General features: G+C 44.9%; 1 protein-coding gene across 6 annotated transcripts in view; it reads left to right on the forward strand.

Annotated features, from left to right (window-relative positions):
• arhgap23a (Rho GTPase activating protein 23a) overlaps nt 1-17,762 on the forward strand; it is a 73,164-nt gene that overhangs the window by 44,150 nt on the left and 11,252 nt on the right. For 2 of the 6 annotated variants that reach the window (XM_034711719.1, XM_034711716.1), the window contains exons 2-10: nt 2,523-2,726; nt 5,239-5,263; nt 5,639-5,731; nt 6,342-6,420; nt 7,198-7,258; nt 8,780-10,412; nt 15,765-15,920; nt 16,750-16,861; nt 16,955-16,994. In XM_034711719.1, coding sequence (XP_034567610.1) covers nt 2,523-2,726; nt 5,239-5,263; nt 5,639-5,731; nt 6,342-6,420; nt 7,198-7,258; nt 8,780-10,412; nt 15,765-15,920; nt 16,750-16,861; nt 16,955-16,994 — 2,403 coding nt within the window. The remainder of the gene's footprint in view (nt 1-2,522; nt 2,727-5,238; nt 5,264-5,638; nt 5,732-6,341; nt 6,421-7,197; nt 7,259-8,779; nt 10,413-15,764; nt 15,921-16,749; nt 16,862-16,954; nt 16,995-17,762) is intronic. The other 4 variants (XM_034711718.1, XM_034711717.1, XM_034711720.1 and 1 more) reach the window with 4 other exon arrangements.

Genomic DNA, 17,762 nt, shown 5'->3' on the forward strand with positions numbered 1-17,762 from the left:
GTGTGTGTGTGTGTGTGTGTGTGTGTGTGTGTGTGTGTGTGTGTGTGTGTGTGTGTGTGTGTGTGTGTGTGTGTGTGTGTGTGTGTGTGTGTGTGTGTGTGTGTGTGTGTGTGTGTGTGTGTGTGTGTGTGTGTTTGAGTGTTTGAGGGACAGGAAATCAAACGAGGGGTGCATACTTTAAGGGGGTTTGTTGCTTGTAGTCTGGATGTGTTCATATCTGGTCTTCTAACACTAAAACACACTTCAGTACACGTTCCAAATAAATCCTTCTCCTGTTTTAAAGAAGACTTCAGAGTTTGTCTGTAAATGCACGGACCAACCACACTTCTGTTTCCATAAATGCATGTTTACATCCTTCCTGTGCATCGACTTCTCTTTGTTTAACTTCCCTCCTGAAGCTTTTTTTTTTATTTAACGCTCCTCAGACTCCAAACCGCACTGAGAATGCTGTAAATGTGGGTGTCTGGTTGCTGCTCATGGACTGCTGGGAGCTGTTTTTAGCTCGAGTGACTTCAGAAGCTAACATTTACCAAACTCATCTTGTGATCATGGCAACCTCTCCCTCCATCTTGTACTTCATGGATGGTTTAAGCGTTTTTTCCTTGTGAGCTGTTGGCAAATGAAACCCAAACAGAAGGTGATGATTTGAGAACGGTCTCGTGTGGGACTGATGTTTGTAGATTTGCTCCGAGAGACTCAGACGGAAAATTAGAGAGCATCCTCTAAAGCTATTTCTGCACTCTGAAATTCCTTACCATTCTTCTTTGAAGCATCTTAAACTGAACCATTCCCATGATAAACATACTGTAAATTCTTACTGGTCTGCAGAGTGTACAGTCCCAGCCGTCTGTGCGTTAAATGACAGTACTTCACTGTGTAAACTGTCAATTTAAACTAAGACGAGGACCTGCAGAGAGGAATCAGAGCAGCAATCCCTCAATCAGTCCGTCTACAGGAAATCAGAACATATGGAATATAATCAGATTTAGGTTGTTTGTTTTGTCTAGTCAGCAGTCCCAATCACAAAGAGTTCAAGAAAACCTGCAAATGTTTACATGTGACCGACTCAGAGCTTGAATTCTTGGGATTTCTAGCATTTCTGCGTGAAGAAGGCAGCAGCCGCTCAGTCTGGAAACTGGAGGTTTGTTCAAATCAAGCATGGACTTCAGATCGTGATAAAGAGGTTTCAGAAGTGCTGATTGGGCTTCAAGACCATTGTGTAGTCAGACTATGGCAGTTTTTCAACGTCACTGTATCAGCATGTCTGCAGCTCCTGTGTGAGGAGGTGTGTGTGTGCTTGGCAGGGGTTGTACAACGTAATAAAGGAGTGTAAGAATGATCAATAATGAAAGATAACTTGAATAAATAATAGATGATCAGAGTTTCTCTGTAAGCTGATGAATCAGGACTCAATGACTGTTGAAAAAGAGGATGAGTCTCCAAAGTTTTGACTCTTGATTCACTGCTTTCAAAAACTTTCTGGGGTGCTGGTGGCTTAGCGGTCCACGCGCCCCACATACAGAGGCTATAGTCCTTGTCACAGAGGTCCCGTCTGCAACCATGTCCTGCATGTCTCCCCCACTCTCTGCTCCCCACATGTCCTGTCTCTTGTCAGCTGTCCTATCATAAAGGCACAAAAGCCCCAAAAAACAAACCTTTCTGCAGCTTTCATCAGTATTTTCTGCAACATTGTGTAACAGTGGCGTCTGTGAACATCCCTGTGTGACTCCACTGTGGACACATTCAGTTGTCTTATACTTGTTGATATTTCTAGAATGTAGTCGCTCCAGAAGCTTCTACCTAGACTGTTTAAAGTACAAATATATGATCTATTCCCTTATTTCAAAAAGAGTTTTGTTAGTTCTGTCCGACTATAAAAAGTGTGACAGTCAGCGAGTAATTTTTCCACAGCAGACCTGAGGACCCCCCCCCTCTCTCGCCCCGCCTGTTTAGTCAGGTGATGGTGTTTGACTGACAGATGTGGGTCGTCAGGGCAGCACGAGGGTGAGAGTTCTTGCGTGTGTCTGTCAGCTGAGCTAGCTGGGCTTATTTACTCGACCTCAGCGACGAGATATTTGGAGAGCGGGTGAAAGTCGGCCTTCAGATCCCCCATGGACTGACCTCACCCCTGTGATCAGACCAGAGTCAGCTCACTTTCACTCAGTGGTCCTGTGGAGACACTAATCCTCCCGACGTGTGTTTGTGGACTTTAGTTCCGAGTCTGGGTGACGGTGCAACAATAATCTGACTCTGAGGTGCTTTCAGGACTTTGTATGGAAACAGAGAAACAGTGGAGGGTTAAAGTCACCTCTCTGTGTGTTCTTGTACGTCTCCAAAGAAACATCAAGTTAAAAACTGAAACATTGACCAGTCTTGTTATCAGAAAACTTAAACACAGACAGTCTGTCAGGAAAACTGGGGATACATTTAATATGAAACTGAATAAAAACACATCTAAACATCACACACTCCAGCCTGATGTATCTGTACCTAACATGCTTTGCGTTCATCTGTGTCCACAGGCGAAGGGGCGGAGGGATGGTCTCTCCTCAGCCGGTGACAACCCTCGGCCGCCGATGGCGACCCGGCCGGGAAGGGAGGGGGGCGGCATGGGCTGGAAGGGTCCCCGGACGCTGGTTCTCCATAAGAACTCCCAGGGTTTCGGCTTCACCCTGCGCCACTTCATCGTTTACCCCCCAGAGTCGTCCCTGCACACAAACCTCAAGGTGAGATGAAGTCCTGAAACAAGTCAAAAGCTATACTTTCATAAAGAGATCTGGTGATTTTTTCTTCCTTTAAGTTCAGTGTTAAGCACCATTTAGTCCTCCTCTCTGCTAACATGTTCGCTTTAACAGCACACATGGTCTCCATTTCAGCCCAGCTGGCATTCAGAAGGGTTGCGTTTAGTTGGCTGAACCCAGGACAGAGCCAAATTGAGCTCGGACATAAAGCCAATCATACCGGAGCGTGGGGTCAGCGAGGTTGAGCCGTGCAAAATGAACTCACACACAGAATGATTGGAGACAATGAGCCGCTCATATGAAGCCTGTTTGAAGGTTATTTAAGGGGAAATCAACAAGATATGGAGACAAAACAAAGACATGAGCTTCAATCTGTGAGGAAACTTAGTTTACATGTTTAAGATCTGAAAAGCACTCTAATTCTTCTCATGCCACACCACTTGTTTTTAGACCTTACTGGATTTGGGAGTGAGACTCGGTGAGCGAGCAGTTATTTAGCTCTGGGAGGTGTGGGGGCAAGTGGCTCCAGATGTGAAATTGAGGGATATGGAGGCTGGGGTGGGGTGAGTTCAGCTGAAACAAGGTCTCCATTATTATTGTACCACCCCACCATGCAGCAGCTGCAGATCGCTGAGCGCTGATTGAATGAGATCTGTTGTCTTAGCCTGGTACCACTCTCTGGCAGTCAGACCGTACCATGCCAGCCCAGGACAATAGGCCCACTGCTGGCCTTTGGCCCCGGTTCCGTCCCAGTCTCCTCTGCCTCGAGGGTCACATGGTGTTTTGGGACAATCAGACCATCTGAGCCACCAGTTCTTATCTGAAGAGCCTCCGTGAACATCTCCCAAATTACCCTTATAGTGTCCAATTATCAGAGGCCTTCTGGGTGCATGACCCAGTTGAGCACTCAGTGCATGGTGCCTGCAGGTCCTGGGTGTCTTCAGCAGTCTTCACTTATCTTATTACCTCAAACAAAGACGCAGACTCTTATTTTATGAGGTCCTAACAGAATTTATCTGTCTCCTCTTTAAAAGAGCTAGACTGCAACTTTTGTCCCTGCGTGAAACTGCAAACATGTGGTGCTCATTCTCAGTGACCTGTCCTTGATCCCTTTTAGCTTGGACTCTGTATCACATGTGCATCAGCCAGACAAAAATATGTGCAAAAAGAATGAGTGCACATGATGTATACAAAAACATGTGGGGATAAAAATCTGCTGAATATTTAAAGTAATTCCTTGTTTGCTGAACTGTGAGTTCATGCAGTTTCATGAAGGTGCATACACGTTTGTCTGCAATGAGAAATAAATACGGAAGATATCTTATCAGCAAACCTTTATGAATAGAGCTATTTTGATTGTGAAATTTAATCTAAAATCTAAGTATTTTCTGTAGGAAGGAGCACAGGTGCTTTTACACATGTGAGTGATCCAGCAGGGTGACACTTTGAGGACTTGTGCACAGTATGTGACCTGCTGTAGATTCTTATGCCGACCTCTCAGTCTCTCCTCCTTGTTCCTGGATCTGCTCAATCTGGGGACTGCTCTGGTTGTTGAGCGTCCCCAGCTCGGAGCTCTTTTCTGGGGTGGGCAGCTCTCCTTTCTCTGCCTCTAAACCCCCCACTATTGTCTGCAGAGCCAGGAATGAGCCCACTCAGCGCAGCATAAAGCCAGGCAGCAGTCAGCCCATCATGCCTCTAACCCTAAACTGTCAACTCAGCTCTCAGTGCGTGTGTGTGAGTGTGTGTTAGTGCATGTGTGTGTATGCGTGTGTGTATGTGTGTGTGATCATGATCAGAAAACCTGCAGTTATCACATCACATTGCCCCCTTCCTCTCTGCTTTATGTGTTTGTTTGCTTCACATGATGTCATGTTTACCTGCAGACTGTCCAACCTGAAAGTCAGTGTTTGTGTCGGCGCTGCACTCCAACATTAAGAGCACATATGAACAAACAAACAAACAAACAAACAGGTCTGTCAGACCACGGTGGGCTGGTAGGTTGCTGCTAAACACTGACCACTGCTTCACAAAGTACAAAGGATGCTTCTGTACTCTCCTGTCACCTGGAGTTTATGGAAATGTGGGCATCCTGCAGGTTAAATTGACTAGGTGGGAGACTCGGGTCATGTCAAGGTTTAAACTAGAGCCAAACTCTGCTTTTTTTTGCCATGAAAGATTGCTCTGTGTGAAGACGTCTGCTTGTTATGATGCTTTAAAGTAAAAGAAAGACTCTGTGTGTGAGGTTGTTGTGATTTGTTTCTGTAATAGATGCAGACTCTCGTCACGTCTTTGTACAAACACAAGAAATAGACTTTTGAATTAAACACAAAAACAGAAAACAGGAAATTAAAAAAATAACATTTTATGTACTTATTTCTGTCTTTCATTTCTTTTCCAAAAAACTTGTAAAGAGTTTTTTTTTTCCTGTAAATATAAAGACTACATTTGCCTGCACTTGACTTGGAGTTGTAAATCTTTCTGTTTCTGTTCTTCGCAGGATGAGGAGAACGGTAATGGAAAGGGTAAGTGTTCTTAACCTCTGTTCTTGTCCTTCTCTCTATAAGGAAGCAAATTAACACCTTGTTCAGTGGGATAAGGATGATTTAATAAGCTCAGACCTCCTTTATTCCCTCCTGTCACCTCTGCTGTGCAGCTCCTCTGCACCCCCTTGAGGACACTATGCAGTACTGCAACTTAATAAAGCTCAACTGCATGTAGGCACTCAAAAGAGAGCAGAAGTCAATGTTAAGTTTTGCTTGTGTGTTCAAACATTGTTATAATAACTGAACAGAGGAACTCAGAAGTTGAAAATGGGCTTAACCTTTAATAAGAGTTAGAGGAGAACTATACAGGGATTTATTTTATCACTGATCTCTCCTTCTTCTGTCCTCCTCCAGGATATCAGAAAGGTCGCCTGGAGCCGATGGACACCATATTTGTGAAGAGCGTGAGAGAAAAAGGTCCTGCCCATCAGGCGGGCTTGTGCACAGGTAAAAAAGAAAAATTAACATCCTGATTTGCTTTGGAAATCTGTTGGGATTGACTTCTGGTCATGTGACTCTGCAGACATGAGCAGAATAACATGAACCATTCGTCGGGGGGGTTACCACAAACACCAGATTACATAAAGGTTTTTCTCACACTGGAGACAACATTCGGATGATATAATCCAGATACCAGTATGACAACTCAGAGTCTCCAGTGCGTGCTGGATGTGACAGAATCACTGGAGTGTTTCTGTTGTGTCTTGCTGCCTCAGCTCAGACACACCGAACCAGTGCTGCAGTGTGCACGCTGTCACATCCAGAAAGTCACACATCCAGAAACAAATCTGAGCAATTTCAGCGTGTTTCAACTCGTTTAAGGCCCGATATATGCAAACTGTGAACCAATAGTTACGTAACATCTTCCTTATTCTATAGAACACTGAGTAGTGCAGCCTTTTTTCAGATTTTACAGACTCACTGATAGTTTAAGTCACATTTTTGAGAATTCACCATTACAGATCTATCTCTACCTGAGAGGTCAGGGGTCAAATTACAGATATGTGTTGCCCTCTGTGCTGGATATGAAATGATATTGTGTTTTTTATGTTTTCAGGTGACCGGCTGGTGAAAGTGAATGGAGAAAGTGTTTTAGGGAAGACGTACTCGCAGGTGATCGCCCTCATTCAGAACAGGTAAGGCCTCCCACCTGTCGGCACTGTGAGCCTTTGGTGTGTTTATTTATTGGAGCATATGTTTGCTTTTTTCACCTCAGTGATGCAAACACTTGTATACATTCTTTCTGCTGTTAAAAAAGAGCAGCCTGCAGCAGTGTACTCGACGCAGTCCTGAACCCAAACCATATTTACTTATTGATCACTTGAACTTTCCTCCATTACTGATGTGTGGACACTGAAATCTACAGAAAGGTCAGAGGTCAGGCCTAACAGCATGAGTCTTATTAAGGTCAGGGAGTTCTTTAGATTATAACAGCAGACATCCAGTCCACATTAACAAGTCAAAAGCCTGATGCAGATCGGGTTCATCCAACTTTTGCACTCCTGACTAGTTTACCTTTTTGCAGCTCTCTCTTTAAATTTGTTGTGAGGTGATTTATTCAGCTTATAAACTTCCTCTTCTTTTGCATCAAACTCTGTGTCGAGCACCAGAGGTCTCATATGTGAGTGCATTTTATCCAAAACTGTCCATTCAACGTGCCTTCACGGACCGGCTCTCCACCCATTAAACCAACTGATTAATCTCCATCTGTTCTGCTTCCACATTGTTTGCTTTGCTCTGCACTTTCCTGCTAACGTTGTTTTTATGATTACACTTTTTGCAGTACTTAAAACGAGACCCCAGGTCAGGATATTTAAAGCAGAGTTATTAACTTTTAGTGGATTTTCACCCTCTCCTCCATTTGTCTCCTCTATGTCTCATTTGTTTTTACTCTCCCTCTGTTTCTCTTGCAGTGAGAGTATGCTGGAGCTCTCCATCATGCCAAAAGACGAAGACGTGCTTCAGTTGGTAAGTGTGAGTACAGGACTTTTAACGCATCTTATTCCACCACGACAATCACACTGACCCTCACATATCAGGTGTCTCTCTTTAACCGTGTCAGGACACTGCAGAAGAATGAGTATTCTGCCGTGCTTGTTTGCAGAGTTGAACCTGGGTTCACCTCGCCGTTGTCAAAGAATGTAGAAGTTTTGTAAGAATGACTGTGCAGTGACTCAGAGCCGCGCTGCTCTGTGTTTAGCTGACAACACGCATGCATTAAAAGGCCGCTGGTTTCCTGACTGGGCTTAAAAGAATCCCACATCCCTGCAGTTTGTTCACACACCCATGTACCGTACAACACATTTTTGTCGCTCCACAGGTTGCCCCACGCTGGCTCACATGATCAGACATGCATCATCCCTCAGCTCGTCCCTCCCATCAACACAGAACATCTATCACATAAAACCCGATGAGCAGATTTAATCCGTTCATGCAGAAATGTCCGCTTTCCTGCCAAAAGAGTCCAAATGTGTCCTTCTGTTTAAGAGTACCGCCATGTTTGAACATTATAAACCCACTCCACTGTCCTCAAGCTCCTCCCCTCCACACTGTTACGCCTGAATCTGCTGCATTCCTAGCATGACATCACCGGTGCTGCGCCTCCCTCCAAACTCCCACAGGGTGGAGTAAGGCAGAGAATGAGAGGAAGGAGAGAGAAGGATCCGAGAGAGGACACAACAAGGAGATCAACAGATAGAGAACTTAATATTTAATAGAAGAAGGAGCAAAAGGCTGAATGTTTGTTGGAGGAGGAGGAGGGTGTAGAGTCTGAAGAGCAGCAGGAGTGTCGGTGAGGATCCTGCCTTGTCCCTGGTTCTTCCTCCTCTGTGTGTGTTTCTGGTGACTACAAGCTTTACATGCAGGCTGAGGAAAGGTTCTGGATTCTGGCGGGCGGTCTAACTAAACCTTGAAAAACTTGTTGGAAATGTTTGTGTGGTTAAACTTTAAATAATCAACAACAGTAAGTTAGCTTTCTTTGTTTTCTGTCGTAAGAAAGTCTGAATGAAGTTGTTTTGGATGTTTGAATGTGACCGGCCGTCTGATTGATGAGGAAGAGCGCTGTAGTCATTTGTATTAATACGCAAAGCAGCGCGGTGTGTGTACTTATATCCTGTATGTGTGTATACACAACATAGTTGGGGACTTGTGTATTTACAGCTGGCTGCAGTTGGGTGAGTGTTGAGTTTTTAGCTGCAGGCATTTTGAGCAGTTTGCTAGCTAGCATGTGTTTGTGTGGAGAGCTGAGGCCCTGGGGACAAACTGTGGCAGGAGCTGAGAGACCCTCCCACTTTAAGGCTTGTTGTGTAAGATACGGCGGCATGAGGTGTCTTTAAGAGTTGTTGTTTTGGTTTATGTTGTTGTCAGACTTGTTTACAGTGAGAGCGTAAAAACAATTGATTTACAATCATTGCTGTCGCACACACTCACCTTCTCTAGCTTCTCCTCCTGGTATTTCTTATCTAACTGCTCCTCTGTGCTCCGTCCCTCCCCCAGGCGTACTCCCAGGATGCCTACCTGACAGGCAACGAACCCTTCTCAGGGGGAGCTGAGAACCTCCCACCTCCGCCTGCCCTCTGTTACCCACGCACCAAAACCACATCCCCTGCAGGAGCCCCTCTGTCGGCTCCCATGGGCCAGAACCAGCTGGACAACTGGAGTCGCTGGCCAGGTTCATCAAGCCCTTCCTCACCTTTGGACAACCACTCTGCAGTGGGCAGCCCCGCCAGTTGGCAAGAGGGTCGAGCAGGAGAGCCAGGCGGCGTGGGTCACAGCAGCCCGGCCCACCGCACAGAGGAGATCCAGTACGGTATGACCAGCCAGCAGCCTCAGGGCCAGACCAGGGGGCGCTCCTACTCTTCTTCTTCCTCATCAGGAGGCCCCTTGTCCAGCCCCCTTCAGGTCCACTACCCCAACCACCACTCTGGTGGCTCCTCACAAGCTCAACCACGCAAGTCCAGCTCGGCCTGGACCAGCCCCCCCTTGCCCCAGCTAAGCCATGGCCGCACTGAGCGCTGCCAGCAGGCGCTGTCAGACTGGTACTACAGCCAGCTGCCTGAGCGCTCAGGACGCAGCATGCAGACTCGACACCGCAGCTACTCACAGGACCGGCTCAGTGAGTCCAGGAAGCAGCAGCAGCGGTCTGGTGGCTGGCCACACAGCGCTTCCCAGGACACTCTGATGTTACTGCAGCAATCAGGACCCGGACCCCATGGAGAGCCCTACTGGTCTTACGCAGACTGGGAGGCAGGCCCGGGTAGGGGCCACCAATCCACAAACTATACACGAACACGCTCTGAAAACCTGCTGGCCCTGTACGATCGTCACGGACGCTCGTTAGAGATGCTGGATCGAGCAACAGCTGGACTGGTCTCGCCTCGGTTTGAGAGGCCGTCATGGCAGCAGGCTCCTCAGCCTCCTCCTAGGACTGATGCTTACAACAAGCAGGGGAACCACTACGGTGCAGCACAAGCTGCTCCCGTGTCCCGTCAGACACATTCTAAACACCACCCTCAGACTCACACCCAGACCCACTCCCAGACTCAGACCCAACAGGCCGCCTCTCAGAGCAGGCGGCTCCCCCATGGACACAGCATGGACGACCAGCCGGTGGGTTACCGCAGCTACAGCCCATCTTTTTATAGAAAGACAGGTCGCATCATGCAGCAGGCCCACTCTTTCAGGGACCCTTCATACTCTGGTCCACATTTGAACTGGAACCCAACTCCTAAGAGTCCTCCTGAGGGCACTGCAGCACCCGTCACCGCCTCTACCGCCTCCCCGCTCGCCTCCGCCTCTCCAGAATCCCAGGACAGAGCTTATAGGCCGACAAACCATGAGAGGGAACGAGGGGCAGTGGAGGGGCCGGCGGAGATGGCAGCGGCGGCACAGACACAGGAAGTGGTGCTGAGACAGAAACCTCCCACTGGGCGGAGGAACGCCCACGGCATGCGGCATCACCACTATGTGCTGCCCATGGATGGACTGGAACCTTCTTTGTTTTCTCCTGACCTTGACGACTCGGGTCCCACCCCTGAGTCATCAAGAGATGTAGCTCCACGCAAACCAAATGGCAACCTGGCCCCCCTCCCCATCGAGGACGACTCTCTGGCCTCCATCCCCTTCATAGGTGAGTGAGGAATGTTTGAGCTCCGTCGTGTGTCCCATCTCCTGCTCTTTAATCCGCTGACAAAACCCCAAACTGACCTCTAGATTTAATCGCTGTTATTCCAAAACATAATCCACATCCATGTTTATTGAATGTGAGTGGAAGCTTCACTGAGAGGAAATGTAAAGCTATCACTCAGACAAGATTATGAGTTTTGTAGAGCGTGTGTGTCTCTTAATTTCCTTCTTGCCCGTACATTCAGGCTCCAGGCTGCTCTGAAATGCAGTTTCCATTCTCTCATTGAAATCCTCCATGTGTGTGTGTACATGTGTGTGAGTGAATCTGTGTTTGCATTGGGTAACACTGGTACTTCCCTCAGTTTAATTGAATCATATCTGATGAGAATTTACTAATCCTGCTGCCTGCTTCAGTCTCTAAGGAAATGAGGTCTCTGCATCCTGAGGGGGTGTGTTTGTGCTTATTTGTGAGTAAGCAGGCAAGTGCTGCAATCCCCCATAACTCCTCTGGCGGGGTGACCTGTCATAAGTTATTGGGACCACCTCAGTGGTTTGTTTACCATGTTAGCAGTCTTGCTTTTGCTTTCACCAACATGACAAGGATTCACATTTTATGTGAACACTTGTTGACTCAAGTGGAAAAAGAATTACAATCCGCTGATGGTTTCTGAAGCCCATTCAGTGAGTCAACACTGCAGGTTAGCCGAACTTCACCATGGCCAAAACAAACACAGAGAAGGAACTTTACCCATCAGCTCATTATTAAATGTTAGCATGTTAATATGCTAAAATAGAGACAGCTTAATACTGGAATGTTGACGCAATCATAAAACACTGTATTGAGTTCAGCCTGACAGAGCAGCATGCATTGCTGAGGATGTGCAGCCTTTGATTGATTGATTGATTGAAACACAGTGCTATCATGTAGTGATAACCATTCACACACACACTCACACCTACATCAGTTTAGAGTGACCAAGCAAGTTAACAAGCATGTCTTTAGACTTTAGGAGGAAGCTTTAGTACCTGAAGAGACGCATGCACAGGGAGAACATGCAAACTCCACACAGAGAGGTGAGGGTTCGAACGAGTAGCCTTTTTGCAGTGAAGTAGCCACTGTACCACCGTTTTGCATATTTCAACATGCACATAGAAAATCCAGCATTAGTTAAAAAAAGTAAACAACAAGAAAGAAATGTCAACAAGTTCCATCAGCAAGCACTGAAACATTTCATGTTACATGTGCGAAAAGGAGGAGGAAGAAGTGTAACATATCATTGCTGTCAGGAAGAAACCTCAATACTTCACATGTATTTCTTTATTTTGATATATTTTTAATAATCAGTTCTATTGATCTTCCTTTATGTCTTTCAGTAGACTTAAGAAAATATAGTTTTATTTTTTTTACATTCTGGAAAGTAGTGGCTTTGGAGATACAAGGTTTCTACCTGACAGGGACAATATTTAATCCTTCTCCTTTATTTATTTGTAATTTAATATGAAAGACTTGAATGCATTCACACTAAACAAGTCTTCATATTTACACCTGTATTCTGATCTTCTGGTGTATATTACTCTACTACGAGTAAAACCTCGTTTCATCTTTAACTTTGACAATTAAACTAATGATAGAAAAGCTTTCTGCCTCATCACAGTTTTAACTCTTTGAAAATTGTGTAATTTTACCTGCAAAATTTATCCAGAGAAAAGACGTTAAGACACTAAAGACTTTCTCCTCCTTTCATGAACACTTTTTAAGATTACATTGAAAGTGAAAGAAACTGGATTAAATGAGCTGCACTTATATCACTCCTTTCTAGTCCGCCGACAACTTAAAGCACATTTAACACATTCCATTTACTTCACACACCGGGAGCCAAAGGCAAAGCTTTGGGAGCAATTTGGGGTTTTTAGTTATTTGCCGAAGGACACTTTAATAAAAGAACTAAAGGTGTCCATGATCAAGCTGTCAATCTGCAGAAAGGTGGATTAACCGCTGGACCTCCTGAGCCACAGCTGCTCTGTAAAGTTCATCAGTGAAATGAAACCTGTCGTTTAGGAGAACATTACAAAGTGAAGTCCTGCCAGTTTCACAGATTCTGTAATATGAATCTATGAATTGAAAATAATGGTCTGTGATGGTTGCAGAGTTTGAAGGATCTGCTGTTCAGTGTCCATTGGATGTTATTTACATGAATATGAACTGTACAGTTCTATATGTTGCTGTCAGAGGGAGGTGACTGTGGTCTTGCCTCGACTTGTTCCCCGCTCTGAAAGCCTCAAAGAGAAGGGGCTCTGCAGGCTTCATATTTGCTTGTATCGCCTGACATGTGCGCCCGCCATTAAGTCAAACCATACGCAAACTAAGTCAGGCTGTCAGGCGAGGCCTGTCCTCCACCACCCAGTCGCTTCCTGGAGAAAACAGCCTCTGCTTACCCTAATGGCAAATAGATTCAAATCAGCTGACTGTGGAGCTTTGACCCAACATGGGATGGCTGTGGATATTTGAGCCAAGCCACGCTCAGCCAGAGAAAGTCATTTAAAGGGAGAAAATCCAGCGGATCAGCAGAGCAGGAGGCATCTCTCTCCCTCTGTGTCACAGCACATTCCTTCCTCGTACCTTCAGAAAACAGGCGATCAGGGCTGCAGGCTGGGACACGTTTAATGGGCATGAACTGAAACTAGGCTAGTTTCTCCCCTTAGACAAGAACCAGCTTCTCTCCTCTCCTTTCTTTCTTTATCTCTCGTGCAGAGATGCTGATATGATCTGGGCCTGTTCAGGAACTTCCAGCTGTTTTTGTTCTCGTCTGCAGAACACCGTCCCTATGAAGAAATCTTTTTTATGAAGCCTTGTGCAGAGATAAAAACAGATTCCCCGACTGTTGTTCAAGCATTAAGAAGTGATTGTGTTTTTACTGCATGCTCAGTGTGTTTAAAACAGGGATTAGGGAGTCCACAGATGCAGAGTTTTGCTCCGTACACACTCAGAGTCTTTCGACATGGATCTAAGCTGTAAATTACCAGGAGGTTTTTGTGGCGGTGCTTGTGGGGAACAGTAGGGGCCCATACAATCTTCTCCTTCCCGACATCAATGCTGCTATTGTGCCTCTCTGGATGATGAAGGGGTTTGTGTGTCTGTGTGGGTGTGTGGGGGGTTCAGTCTATGACTATCTTTACTAGCTGGACCCTGGACAGAAGTGCACAGACTGGGACCAAGACCTTCTGTTCTAGTGTCTGCCTCCAACAGACCTCTCTCCTCTGACCCTGTCCCTCTTTTATTCTTGGTCTCTTGATAATTCTTCTTTCCTCTTTTCCTCTTGTTTGGATTCTTAGTTTCTTCTCTTTGTTTAATGACATCCAGGCATTGAACATTTCTAGAGCTGATCAACGAGAACGGCCGAGGAACAGAAGCTGCCTTCGTCTGCTTATCTCAGTCGGCGACATGTTTTAGACGGATTTTAATTCATTCATTATAAAGAAATAAACATTGGGTTCTGCTTTAGATTTCAGAACACGACTGATCTTTATGTCAGAGGTTTCTGTGCTGTCATTCAAGATGGTAAAACCTGTTATCGTTCAGAAAAGGCTATGGTGACATCAGCCTCATGAGCACAGGACGATTATTTCAAAATTCCATTAATTGACCAGATTAATCAATCCACTGATTAAGAGATCTATCTCTAGTTACAGCCTGTCTAATCTACTGATTGCAAACATGAAGTCTCAGGGCTATTTTCTGTTTATATTCAGGTATTTTTAAAGTTTTAGGTGTTTTATTTTGATATAAATTAAGATTTACAGAAAAGCAGTCCTATATTTCTATAAGCACAGCACACCGTCATCAGTTTGAGGCTTAAATCTCTCTCTCAAAAGCATAACTTTCCATTAATTACATAATATAATGACTCAGACTGATTGGTAAATATGTATCCTTAATTATATGTTATTCAAGAGGCAGTAGAATTCACAGTGAAAGCCTTTATTGAGTTTATCTGAAGCCTTCAAAATCACAATATTCTTCCATTTTTATCTTGAATCAAAACTTGTTTTATTTCCACTCTCACTCTCCTTCCTCTCTTCCTCCACCTCTCTATTCGTGTCCTGAGCTCTGTGTTTTCTGCAGGAGTTGTCACCGAGCCTGCTGCAGTATGTTGCTCCCCTCTGCTGGTCCGTCTCCGTCTCCGTCTCTCTGGCTGCCCGTTAATGACGGCCTTTGTTAAACCCACAGCCCGGCTATTTCTGGGCAGCGCTGTAAACAGGCAGATTCCTCAGCCCAGATTGGAAATGTTTTCCGCCTTAAGTCTGGACCCTCGTGTACACAGGAGGGAAGAATAGAGCAGACAGAGAGGTGGATGGGAGAGACCCAGAGAGAGAGAGAAAAAAAAAAGAGGATGATTGTGAAAGATGAAGGAGGGACAGAGTTAGAACAAATAAATCTAATCAGGAGTAAGATGGAATGAATGGGTGAATTTCAGACTCTGTGTTGGTCTGTGTGAGGCTGTGCTGCCCCCTGGTGGCTCCACAGAGAACACACTGAAACCTCACAGCAGCTCTGTCCTGACAGTTTCAAATGTCAGCAGCAAATCCAGCTTCTCCCCACTTTATGCAAATATCAGGCCGCTTTCTAATCCTCTGTCAGTCAGGAAGTGTGTACCTGAGAGTGTGTGTATGTGTGTGTGACAGTTTCATATCTCATTGCATCAGCTGAAACTATCCAAGACTTTGTGCCTGCGTTGTTTATAAAGTATCCTCTGTGTCTTTACTCTATATGAAGCATCAATCATAGAACTTAAAGTAACATTAAGTATCTACAGTCATGTATCCAAAGTGTTCTTTCTGTCTGTTTAACATCTAACTTTCAAGACCGGATGCCGCTCTGGATTTCATAAAGAACTGAAACCTGTGTTCAGTATATCTGTGTATCAGACGCCCTCTTTAGGCTCTTAAAGCTCTTCTTATGGCAGCAGGAGACACAGGTACCGCAGTATGCCGACTACTTGATTGTTTTGTGCACATTTCTGTCTTTCCTTCATTTTCCATCCTTTCTCTCTCTTGTTGTGGATTTGAGAATGAGTCTGAAACTTCTTACTCCACTGTAGAAAAAGCCTGATGTTGGATTTGTGACTATTTGCTGAAACAATGAACTTAAAGATGACTTAAAGCTTTAAGACTTGTTTGGTAACCCCCGCTCCCTCTTCCTTTAAAACCTCTCCTCTTCCTCCTGACCTCCTGATCTAACCCCTTCCATTCTCCTTCTTTTTCTCTCATCTCACCTTTTTTTTCTCTAACACCTAACTCTATCCCTCCTGCTTCTCCTCCCTCCTTCCTTCCTTCCCTCCCTCCCTCCCTCCAACAGATGAGCCGACCAGCCCCGGTGCTGATTTGCGCGCCCGCCACGTGCCGGCGTCTTCCGTGGTGTCCAGCGGCATGAGTTCGGCCCCCGCCGTGGTCACCAGCCCCGCCTCCCCTACTTTCTCCTTCCCCCTCACTAGGCTCTTCTCACACGACTGCAGTGAGTGCCCCCTTCCTGTCCTCCTCCCCTCCCTCGCTCCCCTCTGCATGCAGCGGAAAAGTATCTCATGTACGGTGTTTACCTGCAAGTTTTTTCTTTTCAGGGTTAAAGAAGCATGCATGACATTTAAAACTGTCCTGGTTTGGTGTTTGTACTCACTGCTATGATTTCAATCTTATCAAGTATTGTTTACTTATTTTTGAGTCCTACTTCCTAGACCTAGGAAGAAAAGTCTTAAAATGTAATCCTTGCTTTTCATCCTGAGCATATTTAAGGGATTCTCTAGAAGATGGGAATATCTTTACATGACTCTAGTGCAGCCGATATTGTTTTTCGGTGATTAGGACGATCAAGTGTCCTTCAAACAAGACTTTTAGGGCTCAAAAATAAACAAAAACCTTGCAAAGATGAAATCATAGCAGTGCTTTTGTAGATTTCTTGTTTGCTGCCAATAATTTGAAGCATTTTTGAATATTAGATTTGACAAACTCAGACTTGCATGATACTTTTCTTGAGTAAAAGGTTAAAATGCATGAGTGCTCGTGTTCACAGAGGCTCCACCTGCATGCCAGGGGTGAGAAAAGTGATATTTTCCTCTAACCCACCGTTCAAGCTCACATCCCCACAGCCCATCCATGCTCATCTCGACCTCCTCCTCCACCACCTCCCTCACTGTCCCCTCTGATAATCCAACACCATCCATGCTGGTGATTGGCATTACATCAACACTCTGTCTTTCTTTCTGTCTGTCTCTGTGTTTCTCTCTCTCTCTCTCTCTCTCTCTCTCTCTCTCTCTCTCTCTCTCTGATCACTCATCCTCATCGAGCAGGCAGTATTAAATCCAGTCGCCGTTCCTCCTATCTTCTAGCCATCACCACAGAGCGCTCCAAGTCATGTGACGAAGGACTCAACTCGTTCAGAGAGGAGGGACGAGTCTTCTCGTGAGTCAAACTGAGAGAAATGGCATCGATTGAGTACATGTGCACACAGTCTGATGAAACACTGACGCTGGATGATGTTTTTGTGCTTCACAGGAGGCTTCCAAAGAGAGTGAAGAGTTTCTTTACAGACGGGGTGAGTTCTTCATCTTTATAAAACTCAAACTCTTCATCTTCTGATCCTTGTTTTTATAAATGATGTCCTTTAAAGCCGAGAAAACAAACTTGAAACAGAGAAAGACTTCCTGCAGCTCAACAAAACTACCCTGACTTTAACACAACAAGCTGGTGTTTTCATAATACATTAGAGCATAAATGAATAATTGGAAGACTTTGTAAAACACACATCATTAGTGGTTTGTTAAAGTGGCTGGGTAATATTTCATAAATCCTACTGAGAAGCTTTCTGAGGTTGAGACTGTGGCTGTGAAGTAGAACAGTTACAAGATGAAATCACTTTCAGTTTGCCTTCACTTCTCCTCTTCACGACACAAAGGTAGAGGACAAATGTATTCCTCTTGTATGTTTCATATCAGGTGCACTGCTGGTTTACACAGGACTTTAATTGGCTTTATTTGGACATTTCTGCATGAGCATATATCTCACCAAGTTGCTAGATAGATAGCATACACTGTCCTGAAGTAAGTGCACAGATAATAAATATTTGTATATCTTTTTAGTCTTGCTTTTAACTGAGTTTCATTCATTCTTATAACATTTATTTATTTATTTTCAAGTTCAAATTTTAGTCACTTTTTTTCTATTTTACTTATTTAAATTTTTAAGTATAGCATCTTATTTATTATGTTATTTATTATGAGTTTAATCTCCTGTCTTGAGTTTTAACATCTTATTTTACCTCCAGTGTTTCCTCATCAAAATATCATGAGAGTGTTTCCTCATT

The sequence above is a fragment of the Notolabrus celidotus genome, chromosome 20, assembly GCF_009762535.1.
Source record: "Notolabrus celidotus isolate fNotCel1 chromosome 20, fNotCel1.pri, whole genome shotgun sequence".
Taxonomy (NCBI): Eukaryota; Metazoa; Chordata; class Actinopteri; order Labriformes; family Labridae; genus Notolabrus; species Notolabrus celidotus.